Raw genomic sequence first — 21,255 nt, 5'->3', positions numbered from 1 at the left:
CTGAGATTCAACAAACAATAAATAACTGAAGTGTAGACTTCACCTTTATTTCAATGGGTTTAACAAATAGTCTTTACAAGTCACAGGCTCAAAGGTAAATGGACAAACTAATGCAATGTAATATTAAATATATGGATTGTTATTTTTAGTATTTGGATGCAAATAAAAACACTAAATCTGAGCAGATAATATACACTTCAAATTCATCCTGACATTTCTGTTCGTTGTGAAATCAACAATAAACACCTTCAGTTCTCTTGGCAACCATACATGTACCCCTGCTGTAACAGTATTTCCACCATGTTTGACAGATGTTGTGGAATCGAATCATGAACCCTTTTCTGCCTTCTTTAAAGGTTAAAGTGGAAAATTAGACTAGGTTTTATCTGTCCAAAGACTTTTTAGTGTTTTATATTACTTTATTCAGATGTCTTGGGTGTTACCAGTGGTTTGCACGGTTTGAAATAAACTCTTTTTATTCGCTTTCATTCAGGCGTGTCTTGGTCGTAGACTGACAATGATACACTTACCTCTTCAGGAGTGTTCCTGACTTGACTAGATGCTTTGACAAGATGTTAATTTGTTATGTGTTAATAAGGGGACAGGGAACTTCTAAGCAGTTAATGAAATATTTTTTATTAAACACCTTAAATAAAAGCTGAAAGCTCACACCTTAATCATACCTTAATTGCTTCAGATCAAATGTGGTAATAAACTGTTAAGCCGGAAAGTCTGCACACTCCTTTCAGCTTCTCCATATTCTACAATAGATGGAGTTCATTTGTTGTCACACAATTCTACATAGCTTACAATCACAAATATGTAAAATGACGAAATGTAAAATATACACAAGTGTGCACACCGTTTGATATGACCAGAGGTGTGAAGAAACAAAGTGAAGTAACCAAATACTTGGTTATATATACTTTACTGGAGTAATTATTTTTCAACTTTTTACTTTTTCTCCTTACATTTTAAAAATAGCCTCGTTACTTCATTTTGGGTTGTCTTCATTCCGGATTGTCCATTGTCCGTGGCAGAGACTCAAGAGAACTTGAGTGAAATGTCCTAGCTAAGCCCCACATTTACATTCCAGTGAAGATTATAAATAACACGTCCCTGAAGTTTGACTTTTTGCACCTTTACAATACTTATACGCAACTACTCATCATATTTTCCCTCCATGAAACACATGTTAATGCTCAGTAGTACACATAGATCCTCCTTTAATATACTGATCTTACTAAAATGCATTCATTTTCAATGCATATATATGCAGCTGACATATATGCAGGTAGCCTAGTGCATCCCAACATTTTTCAGTATTAAAATATTAATGTTAAAAAATTAACATTATAGTCATTATGGCTTTTAGAATAATGTTTTTTGGGGAGATAGTAGTGGACTCTAGGCCCCTGTGGTGCAGCTTGTGGTGCAGCCTGTGGTGCGGTCTAAGCTTCTGGCATTTGTTTTCCTTAACAGCGGGACTGGGGCAACTTGATAGAAGGAAAGCAACTGCAGTTAAGTACACCGAAATCCCTGAAGAAAACTTGCTCAAGAGTGCTCTGAACCTCAGGTTGAGATACACACACAGCCAAGTTATGTAACCCCTAAATAACCTATTTTTGTCAGTAAAATAAAATAGCAGATTTGCAGAACCTTCACCAGCCTGGACTGTACAAAGCAGGTTGGGAATTTTACCTTGTGGTGCCTCTGAGCCTACTGTTTGCATACTCCAGCAGAAATTGGGACTAATCAGACCAGGCAGCCTCAGCCTTCTGTTCTTGGCTGAGAGAATGGAAGTATTCTTCTACTGTTGTCGTCCATCTACCTCAAAGTTTGCCATATGCATTCTTTTCTGCTAACCACAGAGTGGTCATGTAGCCTTTCTGTCAGCTCTAACCATCTGACCCTTGTTCATTGACCTGTTTTATCTATTATTTACCTTTTCTGAGTCTCACAAAGACACGGCGGTTGGAACCAAATTTGGACCCATCAGACCAAAGCACAGATTTCCACTGGTCTAATGTCCATTCCTTGTGTTTTTTGGCCCAAACAAATCTCTTCTGCTTGTTGCCTCTCCTTAGCAGTGGTTTCCTAGCAGCTATTTGACCATGAAGGCCTGATTTGCGCAGTCTCCTCTTAACAGTTGTTCTAGAGATGGGTCTGCTGCTAGAACTCTGTGTGGCATTCAACTGGTCTGTGATCTGAGCTGCTGTTAACTTGCTGGTGACTCGGATGAACTTGTCCTGAGAAGCAGAGGTTACTCTGGGTCTTCCTTTCCTGGGTCGGTCCTCGTGTGTGCCAGTTTCGCTGTAGCGCTTGATGGTTTTTGTGACTCTTGGGGACACATTTAAAGTTTTTGCAATTTTCCGGACTGACTGACCTTCATTTCTTAAAGCAATGATGGCCACTCGTTATTCTTTAGTTAGCTGATTGGTTCTTGCCATAATATGAATTTTAACAGTTGTCCAATAGGGCTGTCGGCTGTGTAGCAACCCGACTTCTGCACAACACAACTGATGGTCCCAACCCCATAGATAAAGCAAGAAATTCCACTAATTAATCCTGATAAGGCACACCATTTCAGGTGACTACCTCTTGAAGCTCATTGAGAGAATGCCAAGAGTGTGCAAAGCAGTAATCAGAGCAAAGGGTGCAAAGAGCAATTTATTATAAAGAGCAATAGTTCCAACAATGTACCACTGGGGGGGGGGGGGGGGGGGGGGGGTATTGCTCTTTATGATAATGTAAAGCATTAAGGAAACATTAAGAGGGGGGAAAAGGTGACCACTGAATAACACATTGTGGGGAAGATGAATATTTATTTGTGAATAAACCAAAAACTTTAAAGAATTGACTGTGAGTTGGAGAACTGTCATTTTGACTGTGTCTCAGGCTCTCTGGCTGCTGAACTGCTGCGTTAGGGGGGCTTGCCAGCCGCAGCATTATCCAAGCACTTAGCAGTGAGGAGTTTGGACTGTGATGGCCTGCAGTTATTTTGAAGCCAGTCTATATTTTTTGCGTTGCCCTTAATGCAGCAGTTCTGAGGGTAACATAGCTGGACACTGCTGTGTCTGGCCTCATAATGTCACTTTAGCTAAAGCAAGGAGGGGGGAGAAAGTTGGTGCTGACCGCGGGGTGGGCGTGCACTGCCTGGGCTGTGTCCACTCTCATTCACATCCTGCCATGCCAACACAACCTGGGACAGCAATTACACACCTATTGACCTACATCCAGCCTCTGTTCTCAAAGACAACTAAGAGCATTGAGTATTAAAACAATAGTTTTGGGCAAAATTAATTTAAACTACTTTCCACTTTACCCTGGACAGAAAGGGTCAAAATTCAGGCTTCAAGATGGCTGCTCCTACTGTTATTGTGACATGATTTTGTCCATTTTAACTACGTAAGCTACCAAGCATGGTATAAAAAATATATCAGCATGTTGTTAATATAAAATAAACATTCTGTTGTTACAAGAAAACTTCTCATGAAATATTTTGTAAATGTTACACATCTTAATTATGACAATTATGACATACAACATATTGTAATTACTATTGTGATTCTGAGAATGTCTGAAAAATATCCCATATTCTGAGAAAATATTGTCGCTGTCCAATGAAAAATATTTTTCCATAATGGTGACTTTACAGGAGAGGGACAAAATGTTCTTAACTTTGAATGGAAGTCAATGTAAATTAAGAGTTTATTACAGGTCATTTAGAGCATTTATATTGGTCTATTCATCATTCAGACTTATTTACACAGTGTACAGAGCAGCTACAGAGTTTAAACCATGGAGAAAACTATAAATAGGCAGACATGGAGAATTTTTTTTTTCATGTTTGTTTTCTTGGCTTAAGTTAGACTGTATTCTCAGTGTCATTACAGCAGCATATGTGGTATTTCCAAGTGTTTCTTAAGGTTTCTTAAATCACAGCGTTTATGCAGATGTAATAATCAATTGAACCTTTTATGCATTGATTTTCCTAACTAAGCATATTAAACCAGAAAGCTTCTGCATAAATAATACCCTGTTCTCACTACAAATACCTTGTATCTCCATTTTTCTTTTTCATATTTTTCAGTTATTAGTGTCTCCCAAATTGCGAACTAATTAGTAATACTAACTGGTTATCGTTGAGTATGTAGCTAGTATATAATATAGATAAAATTGTCAATGTTGAGTATACTCAAATATCCATGATGCACACTCAGAACCTGTCGGACTTGGAGTTTGGTTTCCGCTGCCTTACACAGACAGGCCTCTGAGGCAGGAAAACACTCCGCCATGTCTGAATTGAAGATGAGCAATACTTTATAGTACTTTATATGTGAATTTGGCGGTAGTTGTGTCACACTTTCATGATGAATGGGTCATTACTTACTCCTGTACTTGTAAAGTTGCCATTTTGCAGATTTTTGCGTGACAGACGCTTTATGCTGATTTTATGGCACAAAAACAACGCAGTGCCAACGTAATTAAAAGATGTTGTAAGTTATGATTACATGTTGTATTTATCTCACAATAACAAGATATGATTCTTAGTGTTTATTTCATATCCATGACAGCATCTCAGAATAACGTCATGCTGCAGAAGTTTTTTTTTTAACTTACTTGGCAAAGAACAGGGCACTAAACTCTTAAATCTGAACTGTCGCTGTAAGTTAAGAGGTGGGAAATGGAACGTCTGGGAGCTATGTTACTGTGATAATTGTGAATAATTCTGTAATGTAAAGAACTTAGCCACAGTTCCTGGAGATCACACCAAAGGTTTCACAAGACGTGAGCGTGGGAGAGGGTGGCAAAGGTTTAAGTGAGAATAACGTTTTGACCCCGCTAACCCAATTAGCACATCTGCTCTAGAACATGCCACAGGAACTTTCTCTATACATTTCATTTACATTTAATTTAAAACAATTCTCCAGCCATCTTCTGAAATCCAACAAAATCAATTAGTTATCTCAGACCCTGTAAAGAGAACTCTGTGAAGGCATGCATGCTTTAAAATGGTGTACATATTCAGTACTATTACATTATGATGTAGAAACTGAACCAAACAACAGTGACAAAATCCTTTCACTAGTTGCCCACTGTCATGCTGAGGGTATCATATGGTTGAACTGGACTCTAGCTAAAGCTAGAAAGGCTAAATGGTGTATTTGAGTTAAACTGTGTATAACAGCTCACTGTTTTTCTCTGAATAGACCAGAGAGAGCGAGGTTGGGGAACCACCCTGCTCCTGGAGACCCACAGTACAGCACACCTGTGCCTGCACCTTCACACCTGATCCAGCTCATCGACGGACTACTCAGCTGGATTATAAGGATCAGGATCAGGAGTGATTGGACAGGGAATAGTTAAAACTGCAGTGTTGTGTATGTGTGGCCACGAGCAGGATTACGAAACAATTCATTGTATTTTTAATGGTGTATTGCTCAAATATCTGTATGTGTTAGATTAGGTATCTGAGCTGAGAGTGTTAAACAGAAGCGACATGAGCAAACTGCTGTTGTCTGAAGTGACGGACATTCTGAGGACACATGTGACCACTAGAGGTCACCATTGTTTCAGCCGCAAATAGGTTTTCCTCACATCTCAACCTCGACTCACATCATGGAAAGGAATATAAACCTCTGTGGAATAAAATACAAACAAACACTAAAATAAGGTCTCAATAATGATTCCTTTAACACAAATGTTTTAGGAATTTCTTGCACTGTTGAACTGTCAAATCACACGTTTTACTACATATTCCTGCTTCTCACAGAGTCAGATAAAAATATACATCTAAAGGAACAAACTTAAAACCTAATTATTTATTATTATAATTTATTATCATTTCTAATGAGCCTGAATGAGCTTGGCCACTGTGGCCAAACATTTAGTGCCCTATGGTAAAAAGCTATAAAAAAAAGAAAAGAAAAAGAAAAAGAAAAGAAGGGTAAAAAAGCAAAAAGCAATATTGCCTATGGTCAGAAAGGCCATGATATATAAATCCAGATTTGAAAAAGACTATATAATGCAGGCCTTTTTCTTTGTTCCACTATTCAGAGTAATTCATTTGTGCGATTTTGTGGGGGGCATTTTTTAGTGCCGGGCGGAGGGCTGATGCCACTGATGCCTTTTGGTTGGAGGCGGTTTGGTCGGCCCTGCATTCGGGACGATGGAGAAACTCATAGTGACAGGCACCTCCCGCCCTGAGTCTCAGAGGAGTCCCAGATGCGCCGCCTTCTGAGAAATCATTGCAAGGAGATGCAGAGTTCAGTGATTGACCCTGTATACACCGCCTTTCCTTATAGAAACACAGCAAACATAAACACACATGCACACGCACACACACACAGCATTCAACCATGACTCCAAGTCTCAACCACAACTCCATTGAACCCAACCAAAAATAACTCCTTCAGAATTAAAACTTGCAGGGTTCAGGGTTGGCTCATAAACAAACCCAACCTGACACAACAACACAGGTAAAATCAAAAAGGGGTCAACAATGTGTCATCAAATCCTCAAAATAACCTAAAAAAGTGTCATTGTATTCAGTTTCTCCATCATGTTCTCTTCTTATAAACACATAATACTCTTAGACATGTTGACCTCCAAAACAACAATTTTTTTTCTTCCTTTTCTTTTGAATGCAGTCAGTGCTGGTCTGATTCAAGATGATGTACAAGACAAATTTGGCTTTCATCCTGCACTTTTACAGTCTGGCTCCTTCCACGCAAGCAGATTGTGCCCATACCTTTGATCAACAACGCAACAGCGCTAACCTAAAGCATTCTTCCAATGTGTTTTACATTTTGTGTTTCAAAGAGATAAGTTGGCTTTTTAGTCTTCAGGCACCGTTTTCAAAGATGCTCACTTTGCATGTTAAAATGACTGGTGAGCGGTCCATGTCTGTCTCATCAGCACAAAGAGGCTTTAGGCAAATCACAAAAGCAAAACAACATCTAACTTAGAACACCCACATTGCGAGATTTTTTTTTAAGGTCGTAAGTATTGGCACTAGGAGGAGGGAAAAAGAAAAAAAAGTGGTTCTGTGGTTTGAACAAACATGAAAAGCATCAGTGACACTCATAGATGTGTGGAAATCTTCCTCAAATGGCAGAGAACACGTCGCTTTCATGAAAAAGTTGGTTCTCGTCTGAGATCAGAGGAATTTCTTATGGGTCTGTGGGTGGCAGAGGCAGTGTGACACTCAGAAAAACTCCAGCTCCAGCAGGCCTGGGTGCAGATAGCAATCCTTAACGAATCCATTTACGACTTAAATCTACATCAACTTCCATCTCCTCCTTGGCTGTGGCATAAATTTTCATTAAAGGAGTCTTATTTGCATCCTTTACCAACAGCTTCAGGATGAGTTAGACTTTTCTGCTTCAGCCCAACCGAACCCTGTCCAAAAACACTGATCCCGAATCATAACAAGTCAGGAATTACAAACATCAGGATTAGTTTGGGTGCTTTTCAGTAGGGGTGTAAAAGCTCAGCTTTTAAACGCAGCCCAAAAATCCACCTCTGAAAGAGCACAGGGCAGATATATAAGCCACCATAATGCCAATCACATGAGCCTCCACACACTGATAAAGCTGCTCAATGCTATAAGAACAAAGACTCCAAAATCCTGCATTAACCCCTGCCCTCAGGCACATACACATACAGGTTTGTTTTTCTACTATGTCAGGACAGGGTGTCGCATGTATTTTTGTGTGTTCCTATACTCATCACTGTTTTTTCCTATATCTCATCACTGTTTGAACATTTTTGTAGTTTTTTCACTTTCTGAGATCATTTGAAAGCATCAGCTTAGAAGAATTAGCATCTGAAATGACATCAGTAATAGCTCCATCAATAATAACTACAATGAATATATTCTCTTGATCTGTGGATAGGTAACACGTAGGAGAATATCAAGTGTCTGCTTTCTTATAACCATTACCAGGCCAGAGTAGATTTACATGAAGATAGCCAGCAGAATTACAAATGTCTGCTTCTGTCTAAACACATTTGAACTTTAAAGACTAAATGACATTACTATAACAGTAAACACAGGGGTTTAAGAGAACAAGACACAAGCAGGAACACATGAGGAAGATAATGAGAGGGCAGAGGTACAAAGCAGACACGGGTGGGAACACTAATGACAAGGTGGGGCTAGGGCGGAGACAAGAAACAAACAGAGACGTACTGATGTGTACATGGCAAAGCAAAATAGAGACATACTATTGACTATTTACTACATAGTATTTTAGACATTACAATGTCACGGTGACATGGAGCTTGAAGGCGGCGGTAAACGCAGGAGTTTTATTGTAAAGAAAACAAAAACATAGCTATGAAGAAACACAAACTGGGTTTCTGTGATCTAAATACTGAAACTATCAAAACAAGCAAAACAGAAACAGAACTATCAGGATAAGCTAACATAACCAATAAACTAAAACAAACAAACAAACACCAAACAGGCAGGCCAAGCCAACATACCGCAAACCAACATGAAACCATATACATGGGAACATGCACAACACCAGAAAAGGGAAGGCTGAAATAAAGGGGGTACTCATACACAGACAAACGAGAAACACCTGGGGCTAACAAAGGGGCGTGGCTACAGAGGAGGCACAGGTGGGAACACTAATGAACAGGCAGAGCTAGGAAGGACAAGACACAAACAGAACCATGTGCTAGGAAGCATACATACAAAATCTCTTATGTACATATATATGTACATGTAGCCTGTATTTAGCCTCATTCAAAAAGAAGTCTGGGGCTTTCTGGGAGGCACAACCGTCAATTCTTTAGTCCTATCATCAGAAGATTCTGCATCCAATAGAGCATAATTGGCCCTTCTCTGGATTGTTAGGTTGCCCCAACCTCCATCACACAGTACCACACTAGTCAGTGAAGGCATCTGTTAGCTGACCAAAATTCAACTATTGGTGTCCTCAAAAATTAAAAACAAGCAGACCAGGCTGAAACCCACTAGGCAGAGCTAACTGCTGTGGGCTGAATATGCAGATGTATGTACATGTTTTTACAACATCACAGAAACAGAAATTAATTATTCAGCAGAAATCAAACCGTGCTTTGCAGTTCTCCCCTTCTTGGAAAATATCAAAAACAGACCAGGAGTCCCCAAACTTTGCACAGGCAGTGTGTACTAAACACAGCCACAGATGAACCCTTACTTTCTACTTTAGGGAAGGCTCACGTTTCCCTTCCCTATGATTTGTGACATCCTCTGAGCAGAGATGTGAGTGAAATTCGACACTGCAGTCTGAGTACAATTCTGAAAAGCTTCCTGCTCTGAATTCATTTTCAAAACAAGCCCCCTCGCCGGCAGAGAGTGAAAAATGGACTACAGGGGGGCTCTAAATGGTGGCCATCAATAAACACGGCCCGCTTTGCTTTGCATTCGTCTCCCTCTCACTTAATTTGTTTCGCAGACGCGGGTCCCGCAGCGACTGACCTTTCAGAGAGAGGCTCCTGAAGCAGCAGATAGAGCGCAGGCGCTTTATTCAGAGGGGTCATTTATTTATGAAGCACAGCCGGTTAAAGGAGTGGGTAGAGAGAGAGTGGGGAAATGTCAGAGCACATTTAACCACGGGGGCATTTCATCTACACAGAACACACACGCGCACACACACACACACACACACACACACACACACACACACACACACACACACTCACACACTGCTGCAGGACAGCCACTTTACACACTGCTTCGTCTACTAAACAGCTGCTCTAATTGAAGCTCGCCTACTTCTGAGCCTACTGAGCAGTTCTCACCTTTCTGTGAAGTAGAGCAACATCGATTCTAAATGCTAAACTAGAGTGATAAATAATAAACAACAAAAAACAATGAATACAATTATAAACGACTTGCATTAACAAGCAGTTTAATTTTGGTGTATTCAACTCAAATAATTATCTCATAACAATAATTCATGAGGTATGCAGAGTTACAGCTTTACTCCAGCTGTGAATTCTGTCCATTAATGCAGTGAAGGAAAGTCCAGAGGATGAATACAAAAAAAAAAAACAACAACAACTAAACTTTCCCTAAACACAACTTTTCAGGTTTGAAGTGAAACAAGATGTTTGTTGTGTGATTCTGACATTTTTCACACCAGTGTAAAAAAAACTGCTGTCCATGCCTCTGAGCTTTGGCAAGGAAACAAACCCCAAAGAAATAAACTCTCAACACCCTCTCTCATGCATTGCGGATGAAAAGGGTGAGAAAGTCCCATTCCGGGAAACATTTGACAATAATGTGAGGCGTGTGAGTTTATGGCCTACAGTATCAGACTAGCAGTCTAGCAGACATAAAATAATTACAGTTCACTTAAACAGTAGCTTTACCACTGAGGTTATTGAAGACGTTTTTTATACTGAGGATGATGGAATGTGTTCCTACCTTTTACGTTACGTTTATGGCAAGTTACAATTTATGGCAAGTTACAATTTATTTGTGTGACAGATTAGTAGTGCACCTACTTTTTTAATCTATCACCAATTGTTTTTTATGCACAGTAAAGAAAAATTAACACAAAAATGTGGAAATCTGAACATTAATGTATTATGACTGTGTTAACAGACACTCAATAAAATTAGTTTTATGGCAGCCAGGATGCTTAATTTTTAAATTATATATATATATATATATATATATATATATATATATATATATATATATATATATATATATATAATATCTAATGGAAAAGTGGCCTATTATTTAAGTTTGTCACACACTTCATTTCATGGCATGGATTCCAAAGGATGCTGGAGACATTCTTTTGATATTTTGGTTCATGTAGACATGATTGTATTATGCAGTTTCTGTAGATTGTTCAGATGCACCTTAATGCTCTGAATCTTCCATTCTACCACATCCAAGATGTGTTCTATTAAATTCAGTTTCAGTGAGTAGAAAAGTAGAAAGGCCTCTGAAGATCCTGATTTGTCAAGTTCATGAAACCAGATGCGTTGTGACATGGTGCATTAACAGATGACATAAGATGATAGGTAAATTGTGGCCATGAAGAAAACAGACTTTGGCATTAACAAGTGTCTATGCATTTCATACTAATTTATCATTAATCCAGTCTTCAACTGTCTAGTTGTGGTGACCTTGTGCCCACTGCCCATTGTACAGAGTGGTTATCAGTTACCATTACACTGTCAGCTCCAACCAGTCTGGCCATTCACTGCTGACCTCTCTCAACAACCAGTTTCTGTTCGTAGAACTGCTGCTCACTTGATGTTTTTTTCTGTAATTCGAAGCTGAGAGGAAATTGGTTTGGATGGCCAGGATTGAACTAAACTTAAAGCTGATGGACAGTTTGGCTAAAGATCGCTAAATGGTTGAACTTGGAACATGATCGTCCTACAGGACAATGACCCCAAACACAGGGTATTTGTGGAATGGATAAAGCAGGCTACTATTAAGTCCTGAACTCAACCCCAATCTAAATATGCAGACTGTGTTTAAGTGACAGGTATAACTGTGGTCAAATATCCAACCAGAATTCTGCCAGAAGCTTGTTGATGGCTAGCAAGTGGATAAAATAAAGATGTATGTTGTACACTCATTGTGCCCTAGAAACTTCTCACAGAAATGACTGAAAGGCCAATTTTCCACTCATGTATGTAAACATTATTTAAAAGCACACAATATTTTTTACAAAACCCATTTTAATGGAACAACACAGAAAACGGCAGCCAACCAATCTTGCAACAAAAGAAACTATTTATTCGGAATATGCATTACCAGTACAAATTAAGAGACCAGAAAACCTACACCTTGTAATTTTTTTTTCTCCACAAAACAAGTTGGAATCAAAAAGACAATAATCTGCTGTTCCATTTTATTCCTTTTGTACATATGCAGAGATCTTAAAAGTTAAAACCTGGCAAGAGAAAGTCTCTGCACTTTTTATATATAAAAAAGAAGAAACATTCAAAAACACTGCAGGATTTTTTTAAAGAACGAAAGACATGCAACAAAGTAAACATTTGATGTTTTACAAATTGCTTTAAATGCAAAACCTAAAAGCATCATTACATGAAGCTTTCAACAACAATACGGTGTAAAACTGGACAGGCAATGAAAGAGGGTCTGTTTGAGCAAAAGTAAAACAAAATAAATAAAAAATGAACAGAGCTCACTCCTCCCTTTACTGAAGCTGGCGGGTCACTTTAGGTTCAGGGAGTCCAAGTGAAGTCCTTGACAGCTGGAGCTAAGTGTAGGGCTGCACCAAATTGCAATTATATTGCTACATGTGCCTCACAATATATTTCAAAGACACATTAGTGAATCAGTGATGCGACATGCTTAAAGATATCAAAATCATTTGTTTTCAGGTCATTCAGATCATAGAAACTCATCTGGAAGCATGGTCCGGATACTCATCCTAATATTGAAACCTTTTTGTGGTATATTACTATTGCAAAGGCCAATATCAGGATAATGGGTAACAAATTATATATTGTGCAGCCCCAAAGTGATTTTCATGCTTAAACAAGCCTGATTCAACAAACTGGTTTAGCATGGACATTTGTATATTAGCACACTGTTGCTGGCCAATCAAAACCCAGTTTCTCATTTATTTGTTTATTTATTTATTTATTCTAACATCACTGGAAAACACCAGGCACTTTTTACATTGTGTACATGAAAAGACCAATTTAATGGATCCAAATAAACTTATTAGATTAAAAGTTGTTACTTTCTTTTGCCTTATTCTGTTTCACCATTTCGGAGAAGGTTTTGCTCAGACAGCAACAATATTAAGTCACCAAACCATAGGTGTAGGACCACAGCTGGGTCTCCTCTAATTTAGGACAGAAGAAGCTGGACATTGATCAAACAAAAGCCCTTCACTTTGTGGGCTGTGTTATAAACCACACAATGCTTTCTCGATTAGCTACAAGTAACTTGAAAGGATAAATCATCTTGCAGCTTGATTTGCTGGGATAAGGTCAGTTAGGCTACTTTTTAAAGGAAAGGCCTGTCTGCACTGTCCACATGTGCTGCTCCAGCTGCCAACATCTGGCATCGTCACTTTTCTTCATAATTCTCTTGCCTCTACAAACGCGTGAACGTGCCGAGGACGAGAGCCCCATCCACTCTAACGTGAAGCACAAGCCATTATCTTTACTTCAAGATGGATTCTGCCTTCAAAAAGAGCAAAACAAGAACCAAAAAAGTGCACATCTACTTATATAGCGCATTCGTGGGCTAATTCACATTATGCTAGCGAGGAAAAAAACTTAACCTGAACTTGTCCCGTAACCAAGCAGAAGATGGAGAGAAACGCAGATTTAGGTTATTCACAACATGAAGACGTAAAAAAAGATCCAAACTTTTTCTGCATTTGTGTGTGCCATCTTTTCTTTCAACAAACACTACTGAAGTCTGACTGCATTTTTGGTTTTGAGTACGACATATCAGGCATTCGCTGAGGAATGATCCCAGATACATAAGATAATACATCATTTACAACATGGACATCGCTGATGTGGTGAAGACGAACACAACGGAAGTGTCTGTTGTTTTTGGTATCAAAGTAATGGCAAGGCTGATTTTAATGCTTGACAGCTGAATGTTATGGACCAAGAAAAGCATGAACTAAAAGCAAATCTTGACATTTTTAATTGCTTCACCCCATCTGGTGGACGGAAAAAAAAGAAAACGTGCTTGAATGTGTGATGTATGAATGCTTTCTGAAACTCATTCTGTGAACATTTAAAACACCAAATTATTTGAAGCTCTCACGCGTCCAGCACTGTATGCCTCAGTTTTCACAGCTCTCCGTACTCTACCCAGAGACGAAACGTCATAGCACCAAATCATGACTTTGGAAATCGGTGCAAAATGTGCACGTGGTCACATTTATTTGTAACAATTGAGGACAAACTGAGGAATTTCAAAATGCATTATATTTCAGATGTCTGCACTTACATGAGTGATTTTGGTTACAAGCAGCTTTTGGCTATTCATTAACACCAGCGCTGTTGGTATCAGGCGTCTTTTATCTAGAACTATTTTAGACCATCACCAGATTACTGGCATGAACGTAACAAACTATATTCTTAATTGTGACCTATACTGCATTGCCACTGGTGGAAATCATCAGGGGAAAGAACAACAAAGGTTTGCTGCAAATGATCATAATAAAGGTTTTTCTTTTTTTTTTTCTTTTTTTTTTTTTTTAGGATTCAAAGCAAAGCCTAATTAAAAACCATTTTCAAGTACCCCAAATGCATGAGTAAGAGAGGGAAATATAAAATATGTCTTTATAATACAGTATGTCTCTATATTACAACATGAAGAGTATGAAAAATGTGTAGTCATGTCAAACGAACATGTAAATCAAAAGACTGTCAAAATGTAGAAAAATACTTTGGCACTATGGACACAGAAACATGTTTTAGAGACTGAAGAGCCGTGGTTTATCACCACGATGAAGACATGAAAGGGTCATCTATGGGAAATGGTGCAATATGGCAGTGTGTATTATATTTTGGAAATCAAATGCTTCTATATGTCTTTTTCTTGTTTTGTTGTGTCGTACTTTGTTGTTTTCTTAGGAGGTAGTGTACATTTTGTACATACATATCAATCCAAGATGCAGACTGTTGATGCTCTTCTGTGTTTTTAAAGGTCATTTACACCCAAGAGATATGAAAACAAAGCAGACACTGTACGGACCTGTACAGACACACAAGCAATGCTGTGTTTAGTGGGTGTGTCTCCATGTTAACCTTAAGTCTGTGAGGGAAACCGTGGTCAGTGGACTGCACTAAAAAAAGCAATGCCTTGAATTTGTTTGATTTAAATAGTTGCATCATTTTCACATGAATAAACCACATTACATCAGCACAATCGCAATCACACTGATGTGATATTTTATTCATGTAGAAATTCTGTACACGTCAATCAAGCAAATTCTGTGCAGCTCTTTTGACGGCGTGGGAGACCCTGCTTAGTGAGTGCACCGTTTTTGAATGGTGAGGTGAACGAGTGAAAAAGCAGGAGGAACGGAAAGAGTCCATCTTGTGCAGTATTGAGAGAATGACTGTGATGACGGAGGGATCAGTTAGAAGTGTCAGAGTGGACACTCCCGGGTCCTTCTGTGGGTGAGGTCACTGAGGAAGGGGTAGTAGCATCCTGCCAGCCACCGTTAGCCTGAAAAAGAATAATATTAATACAAACAGAACTTTAGAGAATAGAAAAGCGGTATACTTGCATCACCTCCAAGAATAAACATCTATTTGTTAAGATTTGGCAGACAGTAGTAGTGTTGTCAAAAATACTGATATAACGATACTATTGAAATGATTCCTGCAGTATTGTTACTTATTTAATTGCGCTTTCCTGCTTGTGCTTTCTTTTCACCCACATAGGTTCTGTAACCTCCTTGCTAGGGGTGCAGTTAGCTGTATTAAAATAGTATATGAACGGTGCTTCCGAATGGGGCATAACTGCATAAGGCAAAATGTTAATTTGGATTAAATTATTAATCCTAAATAAAAGTTACTCTTATTATATACATTTTACTATTTTATTTATTTATTTCTAAGTATCGTACTGAAAGAAAAGCTAAAACTGTCAGTACTGTGACAACAGTAGGTGGGTCCACATTTCAGTCGTTAACTGAAATTGCTGGTTATAATGTAGTTGCTGAATACTATGTCTAAATATTAATAACTGAATGGACTATGAACAATGATTTGGTGTGTAGTTTGAAGTAGGTAAACTGTCTGTTTTAAAATTGTAAACTGAAAAAAGATTATTATTTAAAACAATACAAGTTTAAAAGACTCAACAAAAAAAATGTTGATGAACGTACAGTTAATTTTTGAGGTCACAAATATATTCTCTGAATCAGCCGTTAAGCGGCAGTGCACAAGGACATATAAATGAATATACAGTTTGATGCATAGACTTATTCACGCCATACTAACACACAGAGACTCTGTCCCACACACCCTTTATTCGGAGAACATACTGTGTTTTAGCTCCAGCTGTACAAAGACTAGGAGCACTGCCGACATGTAATACAGGACAGAGTTAAATGCCTGTCGCTTTCACTGACACACACATGAATGCTGAGAGGGGATGAAGTGGCCCGAGATTCAAGAAACAAAGAGAGCATCAGTGGAAGAAAATTATGACATTGGGAGATTGAAATGAAAATACAATACGAGACGCAGAAGCCATTTCTAATCTCCCAGACAGGCCTGCTAAAGAGCATTTGGGGATATTAATAGCAAATTTCATGCCATCAGAAAAGGCTGGAAATGGTGGTCGGCAGCCACTCAGCTCCAAGCCTGTTATTTAGAGCCGAGGCAGTCTGTAATCAAACAAAATGGAGGAGCGCAGAAAAAGATCTTAAAGTGTATTCAGCTTCCACAACACTTTTCTATTCTTTTGTACAGGCATAATTACTCTCGAGTCTGCCACAAAATGCCTCTTGAGTCATTATCAACACACTGAACGAGGAAGAAAATCGCTTCAGTGAAAAAGACTCTTTTTCTGAACGGTGTCATCGCCTTTTTATCACAAAGTCACTGCAGTTCTACACGAAATACAGGCGCTGCTTCTCCCGCAAACAAACACATCTATAGGAAATACTAACTGAAAATGTTAAAGAATGAAACACATACTGTCACTGTGACGAGCATAATGAAGCCCTGCATCTCCAAAACGGTACTTTTACTGGATGGGGACAAAACGTTTGTAATGTACGCTAACCCACAAATACATTACATAAGGTTATATTTATTTAAATAAGATAAGTCGAATACAGTAAGTAATTTGGACTGTTATTATTGAACAGTGAGTGTTTTTAAAAAGTGCTAAATATGAATGAATGTGTTTTTTAATGTATGTGTTTAAATTAAATGTATACACACACACACACACACATACACACTTTAATACTACCTTTAATACTGCATTGAAGTAATAAAATTGTTAATATCCTGTTATTATCATTTAATTTGTTTTATTTTTTAATTTCACTTAATTACCAGTCTTGCACTGGTGCTAAACATGAAGAGAGTATATTAAATCTCTTCCACATTAATTAATTGTATAACATCAAGATTGTTTGTCTTGAAGCCTAGCAGCCAGACAAGCTGTCTTGATGTAATACATTCAAGGCAATGTGGAAAATAAGTAAAGTAAACTGCTATTTTGTGTACAGTGTACTATGTAATATATTTTATTCCTGTATAAATGATGTACATATCTTTTCAATGTTCTACCTTTTAAGTGCATCCTTAAAGTTGTGCCCCCCCTTCCCCAAATCAAACCCATACTTGCATCCCTTTGATTCCACTGGAACGGCTTGAAGAGAACAGAGTAAAAGGGAGAGAGGGGCTGGGATTTTAATGTATCCCGTGTTCTTTCTAACGGAACATGTTTGATCTTATTAGCATACAGCAGCGGGCCAAGACATTGCAGCACATGCGCTGACCTTCATCCTACTCATCCTCTTCCCTCTTTTCTCTCTATTTGTCCCTCTGTCTCTCTCTCTCCGTCCCTCGTTCTTGTTCTCTCTCTCCCGCCCAGTCTCCCTGGCTTGCTGTCAGGGCCATTAGCTCGGCAGGAACGTGATCTGAGCAATGTGCTTGGATTGCTGTCCCAAGTCCACACTCTGCTCCCCTCCTGTCTGTCTGATCGATTTTCCTCTTTACCACACGGCTTGTCGCTGTGAATTTTCCTACCGTGCCGAGTCGCCAGCAGCCAGCCCCTCCCCTGGCTCGCTCTGACCCCTCCCGAAAGGAAAATGGAGGGAAGTAAATAAAGCGCTAATTGTTTGCTTCTTTTGCTTTTTAATTTTATTCTTATATATATATAACTTATATTTCCTATATAATCTTAATCTCGTTCTTCAAATATTTAATTATTGTCATTTTGTGAATAATGATAAATGTGTTTTAGTATCATAAAATAAAGAAGCAGGTAAGAATATAATGAAGGATCTGGCAAATGTCTTATTTTTCTTCTTGACTCTAATTATATTATTAACATTAACATAACCTACCGTTTTCATTTTTTTTAATTATTTTACATATTTTATGAATTTTCTTATACCTTTATACCCTACATAAAATAATAAAACAAAAAAATCTTCTTCTTCCTCTTCTTATTATTAGTATTATAATTAAAAAGCATACAAACTAAAGCAAACACACAGTGGGCTTTGCTTACAATGTTTTAGTCACAGGCTTACAGTTTTATTTTTAGTATTTGGCTGTAAGATTTGTCCTTAGGAGCTTGTTTTAGAGGGGTTTTTCTTCTCTAATATTGGCCTGGGGCCAGTTATAAGGACAAAGTGATTTTGGGCAAGTTGCGCCCCATGTCACCTGTCCCCCCCACCAATTTCCCTTCAGTTTTCCCCCTCCTGCTCCCCTCAGCGCGGCTGTGAGACTGCAGGTGCCCTGGAAGACGAGATTGAATGTGACGGGCTCAGACGGACGCTCGGCGTGTGAGGCGGTCGGCCATGTGTCCGAGACTCGCCAGGCATCGTTTCGCCCGTTGGCGTTAGCAACACACAGGCAATCAACTAGGTGACCAATGAAATGCAGACAAGTCCCACTAAGTGGCATTCTGAACCCTATGGCTTTGAAATAATTGGTAGAGGACAAAACATCAAGAAAAAAAATAAGTTTTTTTCCCCTGCTTACATTGATGCCCTGCGGACTGTACATCTGGCTGGCTGTAAGGCCATCACTGTATCCTCCTGTCTGGCTGATAACATGGCGAAGGGTATCCACCTGCAACACACAATGCAGTAAGGTCAGAACAGACACCCAAACAAACAAAGCAAGGTCAAACAAACTCAATGCTCACAAACAGATCAAATAAAGCTAGAAAAGCACAAGGCCAAAGTGAATGCAAGACAAGAAGGACAAAGGAAATTATTGTTGTGGAAAATAATGACAACTAAATACCAGTGGAAAATATGCAGAATTCACAGAATCATTTCAGTGTACAGCTGTTCTATTTAAACTTCACAAATGTGAAAACAGTACATATACAGTATAGAAACAAATCCAGAGACAAAAAATACTAAAATAAATACTGTAACTCCAAATGATCCAAAATCCAAATAATAACCCTTCTAAAGAATACTTTAAATACATTAAAAAGTGTGCATTTATCTACAATGCATATACAGGTTTACTTTCCCCACTCTGCATCATCCCACAGCATGTATCATACCTTCTTTAAGACCAAAGTCATTATATACACTGCAAAGAGTTGGCAATTACAGTTAAACTAATTTAATAAGGTATTAAATAATGAAACAATTACCCATTGAGGGAATCTGTTGAGTCCAAGCTAAAGTAAGGAAGCTGCTGTGTTTCATACCTGTGACTGAACGTTGGCTCCCACTTGAGCCCCCTGGTATGAATCTCCATTCATAGACTGCACACTCATAAACAAATCTCCAGAATTCGACATGTTAAAAGAGCCAGCAGAACCTGAGAAAGGACAGGGACAACGAAAGAGACAGAGAGCAAGACGAAAAAAGAAGCACAATGACCAAAGAGAGAGAGAGAGAGAGAGAGAGAGAGAGAGAGAGAGAGAAAAGAGGAAAACAGCACATGCAGAAGTAGTTAGATAAGCATCACAGAGCAGACAGATTGTACAGAGTGGAACACTAAGGCAAAGCAGGAAAGACAAGAGCAGCCAATGTATAGATAAGCTGTAGTGTTAGCTAGCTAATAGAGGAGTGCACACAGACCATCCATCGTTCCATCAACCCATCCATCGTTCCATCCATCCACCCACCCATCCACAATATATAGACAGATATATAGTGCTTTTTTGTTCCAAGTTCTAACAATCACTGCTCCTATACTGGATTTCACAGGATTTTAAAAACTTGGAGCAATGCCTATGCTGCTGGTTAACCTACAGTATCTATTTTATTATCTATTTCAGTAGTTAAGCAGTTTAATGGCAATATTTCATAATTGTATTTCATTGCATGGCTCCCAGTTTGGCCACTGTTGGGTAGGAAAATAACAAATGGCTGTCATAAAATGAACCAGTAAAGTCTTTCTCAAAGACTTTTGACCTCAACTCTAAGAACAGCAAAATAGATCAGAGGCCAAAAAACACAAAGTAAAAACAGAAAGTAACTAAAGTATCACAAGCTACCTGAAACTAAAATCATACAAATATATAAAAACATTTTTTATATATACTTTTATTACAGTCTGTTGTAACAATAAAACCTGGTCTGAAAACATGGTGCCATTCAAGATGTAATTAATTAAATGATGTAATACTGCAGTCGTATGAGCTGGAAAATGAACATGATTTAGCATATGCAGTTAAGAGGCTGTGCAATGGTCTGTCAGAAAGGCCCACCTGCTGAATTGGGTGTGGAGGGGGAATTGGCCTGGCTACCGTGGGCTGAGACGTTGGCTGCATTGACAGCGGTTCTGGCAGCGTACATGTTGGCTTCTTCCTGGAACTTTCCGATGTTCTTCTTATATCGGATCCGTTTGTTTCCGAACCAGTTGGACACCTGCTCAAGAAAACAAATTGAAGTGTTTATTTAGAAGCATGTGTCCTAAATGTCAACATGGTCAAAATAAACAGAGCTTGGGTCAAAGCTGTTGAATCTAATATGTATGTTTGTGGTAAATATTACAGAGACATCACTGGAGGAGGCACGAAACTGTTCAGTCGAGAAAACTAACGAGCGGTGAAAAAAGTTCAGAGAGCAATTCACTGTAGCAGTACATATCTAGAAGAAATCATGAGTAACTTCTACAGTAACACTTACAGGGCATTTTGGTGCACTCTGGCACTAAACATCAGAAATGAGTGCAGTGAAACAGTTTTCTTCAAAAACAAATACAAAACAAACATTCTTTAATAGATATCTTTATAGCATCATACCAAGGGTAACCAAAAGGTTAATGAGACATTCCATCTATTGTAAGTAGAGGCCACTTCAAAAACACTGCTCATCATTTGTGTTTATTGGCTCCATAGTGACGTGCTGTACTTGCATTTTAATTATGGCCACTTCCAATTTGTGATTAAACTCTCTCAGCATTTACGACAATCCACAGAAATCACTGTGTTCCATGTAGATTTCAGTGAAAACTACATGGGAGCTGGTTGCCTTGCTTGCTACCAATCATAATTTACACATATTTACAAAAATCTGAAAATGCCAAAAATTAACTGTAAGAAACTATACA

At 38.6% G+C, this 21,255-nt stretch overlaps 1 protein-coding gene across 2 annotated transcripts in view; it reads right to left on the bottom strand.

The window, feature by feature from the left end:
* Positions 1-11,746: 11,746 nt before the first annotated feature.
* pbx1b (pre-B-cell leukemia homeobox 1b) overlaps positions 11,747-21,255 on the bottom strand; it is a 79,278-nt gene continuing 69,769 nt past the window's right edge. The window contains exons 6-9 of one of the 2 annotated variants that reach the window (XM_072683943.1): positions 20,411-20,570; positions 19,403-19,515; positions 18,715-18,804; positions 11,747-15,205 (exon numbers count right to left, since the gene is read on the bottom strand). In XM_072683943.1, coding sequence (XP_072540044.1) covers positions 15,113-15,205; positions 18,715-18,804; positions 19,403-19,515; positions 20,411-20,570 — 456 coding nt within the window. In that variant the 3' untranslated portion in view covers positions 11,747-15,112. The remainder of the gene's footprint in view (positions 15,206-18,714; positions 18,805-19,402; positions 19,516-20,410; positions 20,571-21,255) is intronic. The other variant, XM_072683944.1, reaches the window with a different exon arrangement.

Source organism: Salminus brasiliensis, chromosome 7 (genome assembly GCF_030463535.1).
Source record: "Salminus brasiliensis chromosome 7, fSalBra1.hap2, whole genome shotgun sequence".
NCBI lineage: Eukaryota > Metazoa > Chordata > Actinopteri > Characiformes > Bryconidae > Salminus > Salminus brasiliensis.
Note: the sequence above shows the minus strand (reverse complement) of the source record. Positions and strands in the feature narration are given on the sequence as shown.